The sequence below is a fragment of the Hydractinia symbiolongicarpus genome, chromosome 15, assembly GCF_029227915.1.
Source record: "Hydractinia symbiolongicarpus strain clone_291-10 chromosome 15, HSymV2.1, whole genome shotgun sequence".
In the NCBI taxonomy this organism is placed as follows: Eukaryota; Metazoa; Cnidaria; class Hydrozoa; order Anthoathecata; family Hydractiniidae; genus Hydractinia; species Hydractinia symbiolongicarpus.
The window spans coordinates 1831021-1849370 of record NC_079889.1 but is presented as its reverse complement, the minus strand read 5'-3'; the positions used below and the strand labels follow the sequence as shown (position 1 = coordinate 1849370).

The 18350-nt window shown below is 35.4% G+C and overlaps 1 protein-coding gene and 1 long non-coding RNA gene across 2 annotated transcripts; both read left to right on the top strand.

Annotated features, from left to right (window-relative positions):
- Positions 1–4776: 4776 nt before the first annotated feature.
- On the top strand, positions 4777–6106 carry LOC130629235 (uncharacterized). Its single transcript, XR_008981926.1, has 2 exons — positions 4777–5594; positions 5807–6106. It is a non-coding gene; the product is annotated as an uncharacterized LOC130629235 (long non-coding RNA).
- Positions 6107–8150: 2044 nt separating this feature from the next.
- LOC130628721 (sodium/potassium-transporting ATPase subunit alpha-like) lies at positions 8151–17459 on the top strand. Its single transcript, XM_057441705.1, has 14 exons — positions 8151–8302; positions 8629–8754; positions 12237–12563; positions 12844–13029; positions 13230–13616; positions 13695–14002; positions 14151–14455; positions 14767–14961; positions 15083–15256; positions 15362–15550; positions 15782–16173; positions 16354–16619; positions 16769–16962; positions 17100–17459. The coding sequence occupies exons 1-14, from the start codon at positions 8270–8272 to the stop codon at positions 17126–17128; spliced, it is 3111 nt and encodes a 1036-aa protein (XP_057297688.1). The 5' UTR covers positions 8151–8269; the 3' UTR covers positions 17129–17459.
- The last annotated feature ends 891 nt before the right edge of the window (positions 17460–18350 follow it).

Genomic DNA, 18350 nt, shown 5'->3' with positions numbered 1-18350 from the left:
CCCTGGAGACAAGTTTGATTTCAGTTTGGTTGCAGTGGCATTTCTATAGTTGACAAATCAGAAAAATGCCGGAATTTCTCAAAAATTTCAAAAACATGAGAAACAACCCTGATATTGAAATTGAGGCGAATCACTTTTGGAGTCATTTTAACAATATAAGTTAGGGAAGGAAAGGAGGATTTACTGTATTCATCCTTTACTTGTAAAGTTGTGTGTTTTGTTTTCCATTTTTTTGCTAAAATTCATGTCTCAACAATGTTGGACAGGATTATATGATTAGACTTTGCCTCGCTTGTCTCTTACTTGGCTGTTACTTTTCACTTTTAACAACTTTTGCACTTTCCGATCTCACAACTGATTCAAAATAAGCTGCGATTTTCTCGACGTTTCGCAGTTACTTGCTGCACATTACTTTGAAACTCGGCCCCGGGCCCTTTGTCTTGCTGTCATTTATATCAAAAAGAGAAAAAACCCTGGGATCGAGGTTGTTTGAAGCTCAATAATATTAGCTTTCGGGCGTAATTTTAAGGCGATTAAAATAACGTTGTCAAGTTGCGTATTTCGCCAAAAGAAATTTTAAATCATACCATCTTGGAAATTTTGATTGGGGTTCAGTTTGGCTCGGCTCTACTTGATTTGTTGTGTCGCGCTGAAACAAGGCATGCTGAATATATTTTATGAGTTCTTTATATGTTGGGCCCGCACACGGTGCATCTTTGTGAACCTTTTTGAAGTAGTCACCATGACAAAATGTGTTAAGTCACACCAAGATGTTTTTATGAAAATGATAAAGTCACCAGATTTCAATATTTCTTGATATTACAGTATACTCTCGATAAGTGGGACGCTCAAGGGGCCGAACAAAAGTTTACTACTTAGCGGGCGTCCTACTTATCCGAATTTCCTTGTAAGTAGGGTTTTATACAAAGGCTTAATTTGTCCTAGTTATCGAGAGATTTTTTGCAAAACTTAGCGAACAAGAGGACTTTGAGGCTAAATTCATAAATAAGAAATGGTGATAATTGCGTTTACTTTTCTATTCCATTCAATACAACATAAGATTACACTACATTAAAAGGAAAAAAAATTCTGTCAATTTGCTTTGCCTGGAACCAGCTATTTCATCATTTTCGACAATTCTAGAAACTTTGATCGTAAGTGCTTTCAGTTCGGTCGTATCAATCATCATGGAGTAGTTCATCAAGGTATCAATGGCATAGTGTAATTGAGATGTGGTTGGTTTCTCCAAAGGGCTAGCTCCATCTCGACCATTATCCTTCTCATCTTGCATTTCCTCGACCTTATTTCCCAGAATATCCGACAAGATCTCTTCATCGGACATCAAATCTTGAGTTACAGGAACTGCTTCATCGAAAGAGGCGACATCTTTAGCAGACAAATCTTTGAAATTTTCATCCAATCTGCTCTGTTTAACCCAGTTTGAAACAGTTTGTTTGGGCATTCCCTGTTTAAGAGCAACAGATATAAGAATTTTGCCTTTATCAATTTCCTTGAGTATAACATACTTTTTGGTTATCGGTGTAGATTTCAGCTTCCTTTTTTGACCTAGCTGAGGCATGACTGCGCACATGAAGAAACAACCAATGTGTAGAATAGATTTGTTGACAAGTTTTTGATTAAAATCAATGCAATGTCTTCTGTTTCAAGAAAAAAATATGAAGTCATTCCATTGCATGTCCCACTTATCCGAAGTTTTTGCCTCAAGGGACCGAGAAAAAGTGTACTACATAGCGGGCGTCCTAGTTATCCGGTGTATCACTTATCGAGAGTATACTGTATTTCTGAAAAAATAGAGCGTTGTTAGCCTAAAAAGTCCGGGCACGGGACCGGGTTTATTTTTAAGTTTTTAAATTCTCGAACGGAGAGTGCCTGGTTGCCATTACAGTCATTTTGTAATTATAAACTTGAGAATATAAATTTATTTGTGAACGCTCAGTGTCAACAACCCTTAAATCATCAACCACAACATCAAATTATCGTACTTGTCAAGGTAAATGACCTGTATGAAAATTCAATCATTTGAATTTCCTGATTTTAATTAGGTGGAAATGAGTAGAAGCAAAAAACAGGCAATAAACAGCAACTGGATCCTAGCCGGACACCAACCACCGTGTTTTCACCGTTTTCCTAAGATGCGTGTCACCTGGCTAGCTAGCTATGGACAAAGAACATGGATTATATTATGGAGGTGTATTTTTGTACGACAAAAATAACCTTAAAGAACTTCGTTCAACGATATGGCGGATTCTGCATTACTAGAAAAAGAGAAGATAGCTAGCTACAGTAATTGTCAAAGTTTTAAGTATGGGGGAGAAAAATAGGAAATTATATTATTTTAGCTAAAAGATGACTTGCCAATGTTTACAAAAGTTAAAAAGTTTGTGTTTTTTTTGCACATTTGCAAGTATTTCTGTAGCTAGACATAAGATATAAACAACAGATCACAATAATCAAAGAAATCCATCCAAAAAAGAAATATTCGCTCAAAATCATTGAATTTTTTTAAGAAGAATCAGAAGAATATAATTAAAATTCAATTCTATTTCCTCTTAGCTAGACCTTGTATGCTACCCAAAAAAATCTTTAACCTTCATTAATAACCATTTTACCCAGTGCGAGTCCTGCTTTTTTACCTACACAAAAGTGCGCGCATGCCCATTGTTCTTAAAATGAAATCAAAACAACTACGTAACGCGAAAAGTGGTCTATATGTGAATTAATTAGTATTCCAAATTTCTTATCTTCTTCGAATTAATCCAAATATTTCCATCATTTTTCTTAAATATTTCTGTTTTCTGTTTTAAAATTTGATGATTTTGAAATGGATCCGAGAATAAGGGTCTAGCTTATGATATATTTAGTATATAGTATGCATATTTAGTTTCTACATTATATATTAGTAGGAACTAAATATCAGTATTCAGTTGCTAAAACCGTCCTTATTACGTGATTATCTAAACAAATGGATCTAGCGATGATCTGGCAACTTTGCTAAGGCATATAACTTCACGGAATTCAGCTTAACATTGCTTTCTTTCTTGGCAATAAATTGAATTGATGTGAAATTTCTTGTTGCCTGGCCCACAAAATCCTATATATTTCTTTTTCTGTTTCCAGGAAGAAGAATCAAATCATGTTTCAACAAACACGAGCTCCAAGAATGCACCACAAAAATCCAAGAAAGCGAAGAAGAAAAAAGAACGTACACAGGAATTGGAAATGGTTAGTTTCGCTAGCTATGTAATACCAAAGAAGTGTTTAACTATTTATTTTCCTTTTTTATACAGAATTTTGGCTCGTAATGTTCTGATTACGGATGGTAATTTTGACTATGCCTTCCTAATTCATAACAGTTTTCTTCCATTTTTTTATTCTCAATAAAAGCATTGTAACACAAGAAAGATTTATTGAAACAATGGTTAGCTGATACTGTGAACTTGTGTATTATGTTATATAATAAGTATACAGTGTCAGTGAAAAAGTTCTCATAATAAGTTCTAAAAAATTATTTGTTAGTATGCCATGCTGCATAGAAAATTGTTCAAAGAACAACTGGTATGGCTAGAGAGTTTAGTGTATTTTATATATGTTGTTTAGAAATTTTTTAGAAGTTTTCCTGTTTTCCTAACTTTTTCATAGACTGCGCATTTGGTAGAACTGTCTGAATTAGTGGCCCTATTGGAGACTGATCTGAAAACAGGTTTAACTAGTGGAAAGGCACAGAAACATTTGGAGAGAGATGGTCCAAATGCTCTAACTCCACCAAACCAAACACCAGTATGGGTCAAGTTTTTGAGACAGTTTTTTGGTGGATATTTTTGTTTTCCATGCTACAAGGTAAGTTTTGGCTGTAAGCATGACATTTCTTTGACTTTAAAGTGTGGTTCAACTTAAGTCACAGGGCACTTTAATGCCATGTTTGTTGTTACAATTTTAAATGCATAGAAGACGGTCTGGACCATTTTGTTCCTTGCAGACAGCTTATTTAGCCTGTACTAATGTAATATTTTTTGTCATCGTAAGATATATCAATTTATCCAAGCTTATGGCACGAGAATGATGAATGATGATGATCCAAGCCTTCTAACCCTGATCCTAATTAATTCACTTGTAATAAGGAAAATGGAAAGTCTGCCATCTTGACTGTTGAATATCTTATAAATTGCATAACTTAAGTTTTTCCCACAAGAAAAAGGTAGTATTAGATGTAGATGTGCATATTTATACATGGCTAGCCTCACAAATATCGAGGGATATACCCTTTCTATTATTTCCAGGAATGCTCATTTTGAGCTACGCAGACCCAATTAGGGTCAGCGCTCTGCTAGACAACTCCCTGCAACATCCACACAGTGTGCCATCCCCCTAATTTCCCTCACATGGCTTAGGTACCTGGGGATGTGATAACATTCACTCGCCCATATTGAATCCCCACCAAGGGAATCGTACCCCATCTCCTGCACAAAGTGCGAGAGTTATAACCACTAAACTATGGTGCCATAAGCTTATGGTGGATTAGATGACCAAAATGACAAATTGATTTACTTTCAATAGAAGCCTAACAATACAAAATAAATCTCAAATCTTTTTTTATATATATTTTGGTGCTTATTTCACTTCAGTTTAGCTTGATTTTTATTTTATTTATTTGATTTTAATCAATTTATTTAGTTTTGTTTTGATTCCAATAATTTTATAGTTATCACATGGCAGTTCTCGGCCACCGTGCACTTTTATTTTATTTTTGAAAAAGTTGGTTGTAAAAATTTGACTGTAGGTTTATTAGGCGTTGTTTACAAGAGTTGTGTATAGTTACAAAAATTTGTATATACTGTAGAAATCGAGTAAACCGAGGAGAAGGTTGAATCCACAAGAGATTTGTGTACTGCGAGATTGGCTGAAGCTTACTATAGAAGCAGAGAAATGTGTTGTTGGAGATATTGTATTTATAAGGGGTGGCGATCCTATACCCGCAGACATACGCATTATTGAGAGTCAAGATTTCACGGTAATATTTTCATGTCACATTTTTACTAGATAGTAACAACATGTGAACGAAACTTTATCTTCTGATAAGGATTTTGTGCTCTGAGCTATTTGGCTAATTCCATGGAGTGTAGAGAAGGCAACCAGAACGAACAAATGAAATAAAATTACTTCGTTTACAACTCGGACTAACCATTGTAACCCGTCGTCGGTTAGACATGTCATTGCCTACACCTCCACCACGCCCCCCTCCCCGTAAGGATTGTGCTTTCTACAGGCCTGGAAACCTTTCCCAACTACCATATTCATTTTGGTTAATGGGTTGATGTCTCATCACTAACTGGAGAGTTCGAACCGCAAGAGAGAACTACCGAGTGCACATCAGAAAATCCTTTGGACACCAAGAATCTCGTCTTCTTTACTACATATGCTGTAGAGGGAACAGCTACTGGTATTGTTTTTGAAACTGGCGATAGCACAGTTGGTGGACGTATTGCAAATCTAGCAACCACACTTTAAAGGCACTTTTTAAGTCAACGACAACGTCTGGTCATCTAGCACAGCATATCTTTTGTCCTGTCTAACCTGTAAGTGACTCTTTTAAACAGACTATTTCTCCTTCGATAGCTGTCTCCTCGGCATGATCAAATTTTCCTGTGTTTCCTACTTGAAGTGCTTGAATTGATAAAGCTTTTACCCACTTTGTTTTCGATAGATATCTTCTCGTATTTTTGTCAAAAATGCAATTTTATGTTTCATATCTGTCAGTGAAAATGTGGAAAATGGGTTTTCTTTCCAGCTATAGACTTGATTAAACGGCGTATATCAAGGAACTTATTCAAATATTTTTCATCTTCCCTGACACTAACTGCACGATCTTATCGCACTATGAAACTGCACGTTGACATGCAATGTCATCGAATGTGGAACAAGATATCCTAACTCGAATGGATGGAAAACGTTAAGGTCTCAGAAGAGAGAAGTTAATAGTGTTCTTCAAATGACTAACAACAATTTCTAAATAACGATTTTAATTTAAAAAATACATGTATACTTTTTCAAAAAACTTGTTTTTTCGCTCAAACATCTTATAAATGTCCATTTATTAGAGAGTTTTCTGAAAGTGTCCACTTGTCTACCTAGGAGACCCAGCATATTTTTTCTTATCAACAGGAAATCGGAATAGTTGAGTTGGGAAAAATTACTTCTCAAACGATTTTATGATCAGGCGTTAATACTTTGATATAAGTTTGTATGTAATATTACATGATATCCATGTGAACAACATCCTTAGCCCCCGGTTCTCAGACCCTGGGTCATCATTACGCAACGTGTGTTGGCGATTATCAAGCACAACAATGCATGTTGTTAATGGCGTGCCAGCCTTTTGAAATATTTGCTACACACTTTTTCATTGGAGTCGACAAAATAATTGTTTTAATTTGGAAGAGTGAAAAATATTCTTAAGAAGTTAAGGCATAGTGGAAGATTTTAGTGAAAATCAACGAGCGAAGCCAATCTCGTTCCCAGAGCTTCTTTTTCACTTTTGGATATGCCAGTCACATATCAGAAAGCGAAAAACATCCCTGGGAACGAGGTTACGAATGGGGTCCAGGGAAGCCAACGCATTTTTAGAGTCCTAAAACACGCAAAACGGCTATATTTAGTGAGATAGCCTCTGGTTCTCTGGTTAGATAACCTCAATTTCCATGTAGTGATAAAAACACTGGCAGAAAATAAAAAATAATACTTGTGGTGGGTAAAACCACCCCCCAGCCCCCCCCCCTGGCGCCGCCCTGAGAGATCAACAAGATCGTTAAATATGGCGGCTGGAAAACAACAACAATAAATTCAAGATAATAAAAGTACCATTATTTCCATTTCTAGTAAGTTTTATAACCTCGAATTTTCAGGAAAGTCATAACTCCGTCGGAACTTTAAAATAAATAAAACGTAAAAAAATGTATATGTTAATTTTTTTCGATAAGAAGGGTGATTGCGCACCATTAAGAAGTCACACTGACCTCGTCCCCAGGGTAACTTGTATCTTTTCGGACCTCAGGACATCATTGTCCCGATACAGGAGACAGCAGGCGCTAAGAATATGAAGACCGAGATCACACGAAGCAGGCCGTAAATCAGGAAAATTCCCCTAAAATAAAGTTGTCGTTCTCCCTTTAACTGAAAAGGAATAATGCATCAGGTCAAAGTAATCATCACAAGGTTTAGTGTAATGCTAGGAAGGAAGTTTAGTCGTAAGTCTAGTCGTTATTATGGCGCCATAGATTAGTGGTTATAGCTCTCGAACTCTGTGCGGGAGACCGGGGCTCGATTCCTCTTGACGGCGATTCAACATTGGCGAGTGAATATAGCCCCGGGTTAACCCAAGCCATGTGAGAGAAATTGGGGAGATGCATGGCTCCATGTGTGGGCCGTTGGATGTTGCCGGAAGTTGTCTAGTAGTAGAGCGCGGGCCCTAATTGGGTCTGCGTAGCTCAAAACGAACATTAAATACTCTAGGACTCTCCATCTAAACCATGGCCCCTCTTCGAATAAATAGACAGGGTATATCCCTCGATATTAGTGAGGCTAGCCATTTAAAATATGCACAACATCTATCTATCTATCTTAGCCCGTGGAAAAATCCACGGGTTCGCACAGCTAAGCCACCATTTTGCGTGACAGACAGACAGACGTATACGGCTATTATTATAGAGATGTAATGTAATGCAATTTTGAAATAACCATTTTGTTATATCCTCATCCTTCACACACAGGGTTTTTTTGCCTATAAAGAGACAAAGGGCCTTTTGGATCTATGCTGAATGTGTACCGTCCAGCCTCGTCCCCAGGGCCCTTTCTCTAGATTTTTTTTAAAAAAATCTCATGATAAGTCGGCCGTTTCTGTACGTATTTCTGTTTCTGTCTCTTTGTCATCAAAAGAGCAAAAAGGTCGTTAAAACGAGGTTAAATTTGTTACGAGAATTTCTATTCATAAAAGTTTTATGTGAAAAACACTCTCCGGGCTGGACCCCTAGCAAAAAAGAAGTTTTTCCTAAATATCCGGCATGCCTTTCTTCCTACTGAAAAATAGTTATCCGCATTCCATATTTGATTATGACACTTCCATATATGGTAAAATAAAAGGCGCCTTTCAAAACAGCAGCCCTGTCTGATTTATGGAGAAAAACGGAGCGAGCTGTTGAAGGGCGTGCAGCAATATTTTTTAGAATAAAAAGTTGAAAGAAATTCGTCCAAAGATATGGCGGATCCTGCATTATTAGAAAAAGAAGAGGTATTCATTGCCTTTACTTAAGAGGAAATGTGAATGAGATTGCTAATTACTAGGCTAAAATGATTGGTACTAAAATCAAAAAATGTTGTCACTCAAACAGCTCTGCTTTAGATTTCTAGAGACTCCTCCATTATGCTACTAGAATCTCCTGAATGATTATTTTGCTCATTGTCACAAACTAGCTTATTTCTCAGTTCTGAACTTGATCTTCTAATTGGGTGTTCATATGAACCCATTTTAAACAGATTGGCTCCAGTTTGCCATCAACACTCTTGTGATTTAAGTAAAGGTGCTGGCTTACTGGAAAACGGTCAATTTCTTTTTAGGGAGGTAAGTCAGACAGTTATCGTGTTGCTACCAAGACTAGCTCTAAAGATGCGACAGCTGGCAGAAAAGGGAAGAAAGGGAAGAAGAAGGAACAGATGGATGATTTAAAAAAGGAGTTGGAAATGGTTAGTTTTACTTTAAAAATATACTCTGATAGACCGAATAACTAGATTAGTTCATTCCAATAAGTTCTGCACCTGTGCGTGCATCTGGGCAGCAAAAAAGAGAGAATGTTTGCTATTTACTCAAATTTTTAAATTAGAAAAAGGAATATGTCATTAAACTACTGACACTTCTTTGCTTGCTCCAAGCTTTAAGAGCCTGTTTTAAAAGTTTGTTAATTGTATTTTCGATTGTTTGTTGGGCCGAAGTTTTTGTTTTTAGTTCAAAAAATTTAAGAAAATTAACTTCGTATTGCTCAAATAAAGTTCAAATTTATGGTGTACGAAGGTTAAAATGAAGACTGGGTAAAGTTTGTGTGAAAAGTTTTTATACGTAATAAATTTTTGCTAAATAGATCACATAACAAGATCTAAAACAAAGTTTATAAATTCATACAACACATTTGCCTGTTAGTGGTTACAGGAGATTATTCCATCCAATAGATTGCATTTCATGCGCATCAAAAAATTGCTTGTGTCCCCGAGTATTTAGTGAGCTTGCGATTTTTAAATACTTAAACATCTAAAAAGTTTAAGGTTTTTTTTTAATGTAAATTAAAAATATACAAGAAGCCCGATGGCTTAAAGATTTTTGCCATCAGCAGAGATAATAAGGGGGTTAAAAGATTAATATATATAGCTACACTCTGTAGCAATTATCGTCAAATTATGGTAATACCATAAATTACGGAATAACCGCCCCCTGCTGAATAAGCACTACTACTTAATTACCCACCCTGTCAATCAAGTGAATTGGGAAAATTAAATAAATAAGCTCCCTGCCCAGGCGCTTATTCTTTATTTACGGTGAATTAAGAACATCCCAAGAATATTTATAGGCTGCATTTCAAAAACGTTAAAAACATTTCAAGATCTAGAAAATTTTGGACATTTTATGATATAAAATTTTTTTATGTAACATTGAACTTCTGAATGTTTCAGTATTCATGCGTTACTCTTACTCTCTTGCTCAATTTAAAAATTTGATGGTGGTTGTTTTGATAAAGGCTGATCTAAAAAAGAAAAAAACATTCAAAAAATGGGGAACAATAATACAATTGAATACTTGTCCTTGCACAACATATTTATCCCTCATTTTTCCCTCCATCCAATTTGAAAACCATCAGGACAGAAAACGTATATACGAGACAGGTAAAGTACATATATATACATGATTTTATTCACAGTGTTAACAACATATTTCATAATACAAAAATTATTGTGATTTTTACGCCTCAAGTGTTCTTTAATTGTATTATATTTGTTTTTAGTCTATGAAGGTATTCAAACATCAACCTTTCTAATTCAATTTATTTCTTGTTGCCAAAAAATTTCCAACATGAACTACTATTTGCCTGCTCTAAGTTGGCAAACTCAGTTTTATGTGGGCAATTTAAATTTTGTTTGTGATTGTATGCTCCAATACACAAATTGCAGTTAAATTTAGAGAGAAATTTATAGGTGAGTTGTGAATGTTTACAAAGTTTCGTATATGCGTGCATCTTCACAGGCAATAAAAGATGGACCACATAAAGAGAATTGACTATTTCCTTTAATTCATAAATTTAAGGAATAAACGATCTAAAAGGAGCTAGAATTGTTTTTTCTTAACTATCATTTTCTTGTTTTACGAGCTTTTTAAATTAATTTCTTTGATCTTTGCGGTCTGTCCTTTATATTTTTTGCCTGTGTGCTTGCGTGCGCAAGTCCATTGTTTTAGACGCAAAACCAAAACAACTACATCACGTTGCAACTTATAGAAAAATGAGAATAAACTTATGTGTAAATTAAGTCACATCCATTTGCAATAAAAATCATGTCAGCAAATACATGCCAACATGAATTGAGAATTTTGTAAACACCTGGACATTCGCCTTGGCCAATTTCAGTGTCGACGACGTCGTGATTTAGAAGGGCTAAACGTGTGGTCTGGATTTTCAGCATACGGAAAAATAGTTATAATATAGATGTAAAAAAACGATTAAAACATAAATCTTGGATATAAAGTTTGAAATAAAATAGTCTATGGCTTATCGCCTGCATTTTTTAGCCTGTCAATTTGCGTTTGGGGTCAGGAAATATTGACACCATTGACCATTGTGTCACAATGAAACATGTCTAGCGTGTCCCTATCTTTAGTTAACCCTATCATATAGTAGATATGATGGGGTTAACTATAGATAGGGACAATTGATTTTACAAAACTCAAGTATAATTTTATCCAATTGAAGCCTGAAAAAAATATTTTGTGAAAGCTCTTCTGGTTGGTTAGGGAATTTACCAAGCAAGTTCCCAACAAGTGCCCAAGCTTTCAGATAAAAAATCTGAAAGTTACCGAAATGGATAATTAAAACCCTTGTAAAACTAAAGAAAAAAGGGGTACCTACGTCCAGTTGACAAACTATTAACCCAACTAAAAACTTTGCTTTTTTGTAGCTAGCTAGCTTTAACACTATTCTATAGCTTGGTGACTAGACATACCTAGCTATGGCTTGGTGACTAGACAAATACATCTTCAAATCATCTAAAAAACACCAGCTAGCTAATCAAAATACAATAATTCTTACTTGAGATCAAGTATACTATAATATATACTACTCTGGCGTTCCCTAGCCAACCCTAAAAGAAATTCCCCACAGTCAAAGGACACGTACAACCGTAATCGTACAACCAGAATTTAAAGTGCTTTTGGTCATAGTCCAAAGCTTTGGCCAAGGAATGTGGAATATAAGATTGTGAAGATTAGATTATTTACAATCTCTACTCTTATTAGTTGTAAACGAATTTAAGCTTTCCTATTGGCCTCTTAGGTAATAACAATGACAGGGTCCATGCAAATATTTTAGCCGAAAGCCTAAATATCACAGCCTTGTGCATCCAGCCTAGCTGCACTGTTTCTCTCTGTATCGCTCAAGGCTATTTTAAAGATTCCAAACACAGAAAATTAAAACCTAAATCCCAGGACAGTTGTACTAAACCTGTTTCCATTATTGCTAAAAGTATTGCTGTAGGTAAATATATTGTAAAGATGTTGTCAAAGATTTATCTTTTATTTATTTTACTTGTTTTCAAAAGACGACCATACCAGCGCTTCAAATAACGTTTTAAAACCTGACAATTGTAAGATCGTTACTTTTAAAATCCCAGGGATTATACCCATACACAAATAAAAAATTATGATAAAGAAATACTTAGACAAAATATCATCAACACAGGTCCCTTAATAGTTGGTAACCACGGTTTAAAGCTGATACCTAGCCTTGTGAACCTTGATTGGTTCCATGTTAATCTAATTGAAAAAAGAGATTTAGAGTACCGAGTTTGGAAATAAAAATGGTTCAGCTATTATCTTTTAGAATTAGGCATGTTTTTGGATCTGCAAGAGTGATTAACTTGGCCCTTATTGAAACACATGCTTTTGTTTTATAAAATTTTCATGATTTTAGACAGAACATTCCATGGAACTTTCTGAATTGTTGGCGCAATTGGAAACCAATCTGGAAAGAGGCTTAACTTCTGCAAAAGCACAGGAACATTTGGAGAGAGATGGTCCAAATGCTTTAACTCCACCAAAACAAACACCTGAATGGGTTAAGTTTCTAAAACAGTTGTTTGGTGGTTTTGCTATGTTGTTATGGGTTGGAGCTGCACTCTGTTACTTTGCTTATGGTATTCGATCAGTCAAAGAAGAGGATCCTAGCAAGGATGAGTTGTATCTTGGAATTGCTTTAACAGTTGTGGTTGTTATTACGGGTTGTTTCTCATATTATCAGGTAAAATGAAGGTTTGCATTCACAAATTATTTATTGTCTACAACCATGTTTTCTAAAATATAAAGTTCTAATGAACATAAATTTAATAGATCTTATTGGGGGTCGGCAAATCATTGTCAAAAATTATTCTCTATTATAAATTATTATAATTTATTCTCTAATCTCCAGGGTAATTTATATAGCTATATCATGCATATCATGTGAGAAATCTCTTTTTCGGCAATTTTGTATAAGTTTGTTCTTATGAAAAATTTAAAAAAAAAGAAATTTCCATCTGTAGGAATCAAAGAGCTCAAAGATTATGGAAAGCTTTAAAAAGATGATCCCACAAGAAGCTTGTGTGTTACGAGATGGTCAAAAGCTCAATATCAATGCAGAGCAATGCGCACTTGGGGATATCGTGTTTGTCAAGTTTGGTGATCGTGTACCTGCTGATTTGCGTATTATTGAAAGTAGAGGATTTAAGGTAAGGTTTTGCCATTGCTTTATCAACTGAGTGCTGTTCCACCTTATTATTTTCAATATTACATTTTATTAGATGCATTAAATACTCAAGAGTATTTTAGGGAAGTGTATGGATTATATATGATACTTGCTGCTGGCTGCTCTTCATATTTAAATGAAAATGACTTATTTCCCTTATTTCCAAAGTATGTTTGTCCATAGGTTGATAATTCATCACTAACTGGAGAATCTGAGCCTCAAGCTAGAAACAATGAATGTTCATCAGAAAATCCTTTGGAAACCAAGAATCTTGCATTCTTCTCTACAAATGCTGTTGAGGGAACAGCCACTGGTATTGTTGTGCAAATCGGTGATAATACAGTTATGGGACGTATTGCAAATTTGGCATCTGGACTTGGTAGTGGAAAAACACCTATTGCTTTGGAGCTTGAACATTTCATTCACATCATCACAGGTGTTGCTGTCTTTCTCGGTGTCAGCTTCTTAATCATTTCTCTTGCTATGAGCTATCACTGGCTTGAAGCAATCATTTTTTTGATTGGTATAATTGTAGCTAATGTTCCAGAAGGATTACTTGCTACTGTTACTGTGAGTAGTAATTTTTTAATTTAAATATTCATTTGAATTTTTTTAACTTCAATATATATGCAATATATATTTTCGTAGGTGTGTTTAACGTTGACTGCAAAGAAAATGGCTGCAAAGAATTGCTTGGTGAAGCATTTGGAAGCTGTTGAAACATTAGGTAGCACATCTGTCATTTGCTCTGACAAAACTGGTACACTTACACAAAATCGTATGACAGTTGCTCACATGTGGTTTGACAATCAAATCATTGAAGCTGACACCACAGAAGATCAGTCTGGCATCTCTCATGATAAAGCTTCTGGAACTTGGCAAGCTCTTGCACGTATTGGTGCATTGTGTAATCGTGCTGAATTCAAACCAAACCAGGAGGAATTGCCAATTCTTAGGTTTGATTTTGTTACACTTATGCAGCAATAACCAACTTGCGGAACATTTAGCAAATCTAATCCAGTTTTTATAAAACTAATTGCTATTTGTCATTGCAAGTACAAAGCTAATTTTTATTGGGCAATTTACAATGTTTTGTAAATTTAGAAAAGAATGCAATGGTGATGCTTCAGAAACTGCCATTTTGAAATTTGTTGAATTATCTGTTGGCAGCGTTATGGACATGAGAACAAAGAACAAGAAAGTTGCAGAAATTCCTTTTAATTCAACAAATAAGTACCAAGTTTCTATCCATGAACAAGAGCAGGAAGAGGATCCACGATACTTGCTTGTTATGAAGGGTGCACCAGAACGGATTTTGGAGAGATGTTCTACTATCTTGTTAAAGGGAGAAGAAAGAGAATTAGACAAGGAAATGAGAGAATGCTTCAACAATGCATATGTTGAACTAGGTTTGTTTTTTGTTTTTATTTTTTTAAAAGTCTTAAAAAAATGCATATGTGTTCTTCGGTAACTATTCTTTAAAAAAAGACAGACACAATCACTAAAAAACTGTCACAAATGTAAATATAAAACATATCTCAAAGAATAAAGTTTAGTTGAAAAGTAGCGTGAAAAATTTCATCCATCTGCAGACAGGAATTAAAATATTTTTATTACCTGGTTTCCCAGATTAAAAATATAATCTTATACAAATTTTTTATAGCTTTGCTTACGTATTAAAATTGCCTCTGGAGTTATTATTTTTCTATTCTGAATTTAGGTGGATTGGGAGAACGTGTTTTGGGTTTCTGTCATTACTATTTACCAGCTGAAGATTTTCCAGTTGGATTTGAATTTAATACAGATGATCCACCGAATTTTCCTCTTGAAAATTTGTGTTTTGTTGGTTTAATGAGTATGATTGATCCTCCGCGTGCTGCTGTGCCTGATGCTGTTAGTAAATGTCGAAGCGCTGGTATGTTTCCTAAAAATCAGAACTGCTATTATTGATGAGTTACAGTAAAGAGAAATTTACGAATCACAACATTCTAGTATTTCTTGTTATTTTAGGTTATTTGTGATAATTATCTTCTTAGGTATTAAAGTTATCATGGTCACTGGTGACCATCCAATTACAGCCAAAGCCATTGCAAAGGGCGTTGGAATCATTTCAGAAGGTACTGAAACAGTAGAAGACATTGCTCAAAGATTAAACATCCCAGTTGAAGAGGTGAACAAGAGTGATGCTAAAGCTGCTGTCGTGCATGGATGTATGTATATATCAAACTAAAAGTTGAATCAGAAGTCCGTTGACTAAAAATGTGATTCTTTTAGGACTTAGATATATTCTTTTACTATTTATAATTTTTTCGTAGCACAATTAAAGGACCTTGATGACGCAGAGATTGTTGACATCCTAAAGAACCATACTGAGATAGTATTTGCTCGCACATCCCCTCAACAAAAGTTAATCATTGTTGAAGGTTGCCAACGTATTGGTTCTATTGTGGCTGTGACAGGAGATGGTGTGAATGATTCACCTGCCCTCAAGAAAGCTGATATTGGTATGTTTTCTTCTCTTGGCAACTAGTTGTTCAGTTAGTTTTTTGCCTTGATCTCTCTAGGGATTATCAGGTAGATTTGCCTGGTAGATTTGCCTAGAATATGAACGTTGATGATTGTGATGGAGCTCAACAGTGTCCAGAGCAGATATAATTTTTGGGACTTGGGTGCTCGTAACATTGTAAAGAACTTTTTAGGCATTTTTATTGTATATCTTCTCCTGTTTATCTTAGGTGTTGCCATGGGTATTGCTGGTTCTGATGTATCCAAACAAGCTGCTGACATGATTTTACTAGATGACAATTTTGCATCAATCGTTACTGGTGTTGAGGAAGGTCGATTAATTTTCGATAACCTGAAAAAGTCCATTGCCTACACATTGACGAGTAACATTCCTGAAATTTCGCCATTTTTGATGTTTATCCTGTTGAGTATTCCCTTACCACTTGGTACTATCACCATTTTGTGTATTGACTTGGGTACTGATCTGGTTCCTGCTATTTCACTTGCCTATGAGAAAGCTGAAACTGATATAATGAAGCGTGCTCCACGAGATCCAATAAAAGATAAACTTGTGAATGAACGATTAATCAGTTTGGCGTATGGTCAAATTGGTATGATTCAGGTAAAAATCAGGAAATTTGAACTTTAATATGTACTCGGCCCGTCTACAATACGCTGTAAATAGGGCTTTTTTAGATTATCTGCAAAGGAAAGGACGTGTACTCTATTCCTAAACTTTTCGATAACCAAGTAAAGTTTAAGTTAGAAGAAAATTTTGTTAGCGAACTTTTATCAATTTCAGGCTATAGCGGGTTTCTTCACCTACTTTGTTATCATGGCTGAAAATGGATTCCTTCCTACATTTTTAATTGGTCTTCGTGCGAAATGGGATGACAAAAGCATAAACAACTTAGAAGACTCCTATGGCAGCGAATGGACATACATTCAACGTAAAAATCTAGAGCTGACTTGCCATACTGCTTTTTTTACTACTATTGTTGTCGTGCAATGGGCTGATGTAATTATCAGTAAAACTCGAAGGTTGTCCGTGTTCCAGCAGGGAATGACGTGAGTTTCTATGTTTTTTGTTGTTGATGATGGTTTTTTATTATTGTTTCTGTTTGTGGAAGGGGCTGTAAAATCAATTTTCTTTCATTGTTAAATATAGTTTATCACTTCAACAGGAGAAAGACCGCTTTACCTTCTTTTGATTTTAGAAATTGGATGTTGAATTTTGGCTTGGTCTTCGAAACTGTCCTAGCTGCTTTCCTTCAGTACACACCCGGTCTTAACATTGGGTTAAGGTTGAGACCAATGAACTTCTCATGGTGGTTTTGTGGTGTCCCGTTCAGTTTGCTTATCTTCGTTTATGACGAATGTCGAAGATATTTGTTAAGAAAGAATCCAGATGGTATGTGTGGTTTAAAATGTTTTATTAGATTTAAGCATTTAGGGTACTCTACAAAGCAAGACCAAAGCTAACTATCGCGTGTAGTACAATTCGCATTTTCTTAACCCAAAACATAAATAAATTCATTTCTCTTTCAGGTTGGGTGCGCCAAGAAACCTACTACTAAACAGCCAGCCTACCTCGAATGAATACGAAATGGAATTGTATTAAGGACTGACCAAACGGAAAATATTGATTTATAGTTTTATTTGTTTTTAACAGCAAGGGTTATGCTGTCTTGAGTGCCATTAATTTCGTCGATGTTTTTGATTTTTTTGTTACATTACAGTTAATACGTCTATTATTTTAATCACGCAAGTGTGTACGTCATGTCAATAACAGCAGCACATGTTTAAATTGAAGCGCTCGAATTAAGTAGATGTGTATTGTATATGAGAAGTTTCATTGTCATGGATTGAAGGTGTACTTTTTTTATTTCGAATGTGTCTAAAATGTTAGTTTTGTGTTTCATCTATCCTGCACTAGTAGTTTATCTGATGAGAGAGAAGCAAACCCTGCTTGTGGGGATTTCGGGATTTTTAGGGGAAACAAGCATGACTAAAATCATAGCAAAAAAAAACAAATTGTAGCTCGATTTCTCAAACAAGTTGTTTTGTTTTCTCAGGACTACCTACATTAATTACTATCTCGCCTACGAGGATAGTGTTGGTTTCCAACTGCTAACTGACTAACTAACCCAAATGGTCAATTGCAACGTCGCAGATTTAAATTTTGTACCTATCTCTAAGTACTTGGAAGTCATCTAAATGACGTTTCGGACCAAAATTGGTATTTGTTTTCCACAAAATTTGGCACAGTTAACAAAAAAAGTATGCTGAATATGACAGTGACATCAAAATTTTGTCAACTAAATGCCATTTAAGGCCATAACATAGCGACGCGACTTTCAACCATGAATGGTAGGCTGCCTTTTTGTTAGTAGAAATTGTACAATTTGGTCGCATTGTCGATGTTTCATAGCTGTCCATTTTAATAGCGAGATAATTATGCAGCGCCTACATCTTGTTTTAGTTAAGTCCGAAAAAAAAGCCAAATAAGTTTTTTCTATAGGGGGACTCTTTAGATTGTTTTTAAACTTCAAGGCCTCCGTTTCCATAAAAATAAATACATGAAAACCCTACCTAATTTACAGGGCATCTTGTATCTTTCTGATCCATTCGGTTACATTCGGGAAAGTCGAAGGTAACCAAAGCAATACGATTAAATCGGTTTTTATCGCGTGGAAAACATTTTGAACGGCTATCGCAAAATCAACGCAGGAGCTCACAGAAGGTAAACGGTAATTCATCAATGCTCATGCAATGTCTTGCGATAAAACGACGCGACCA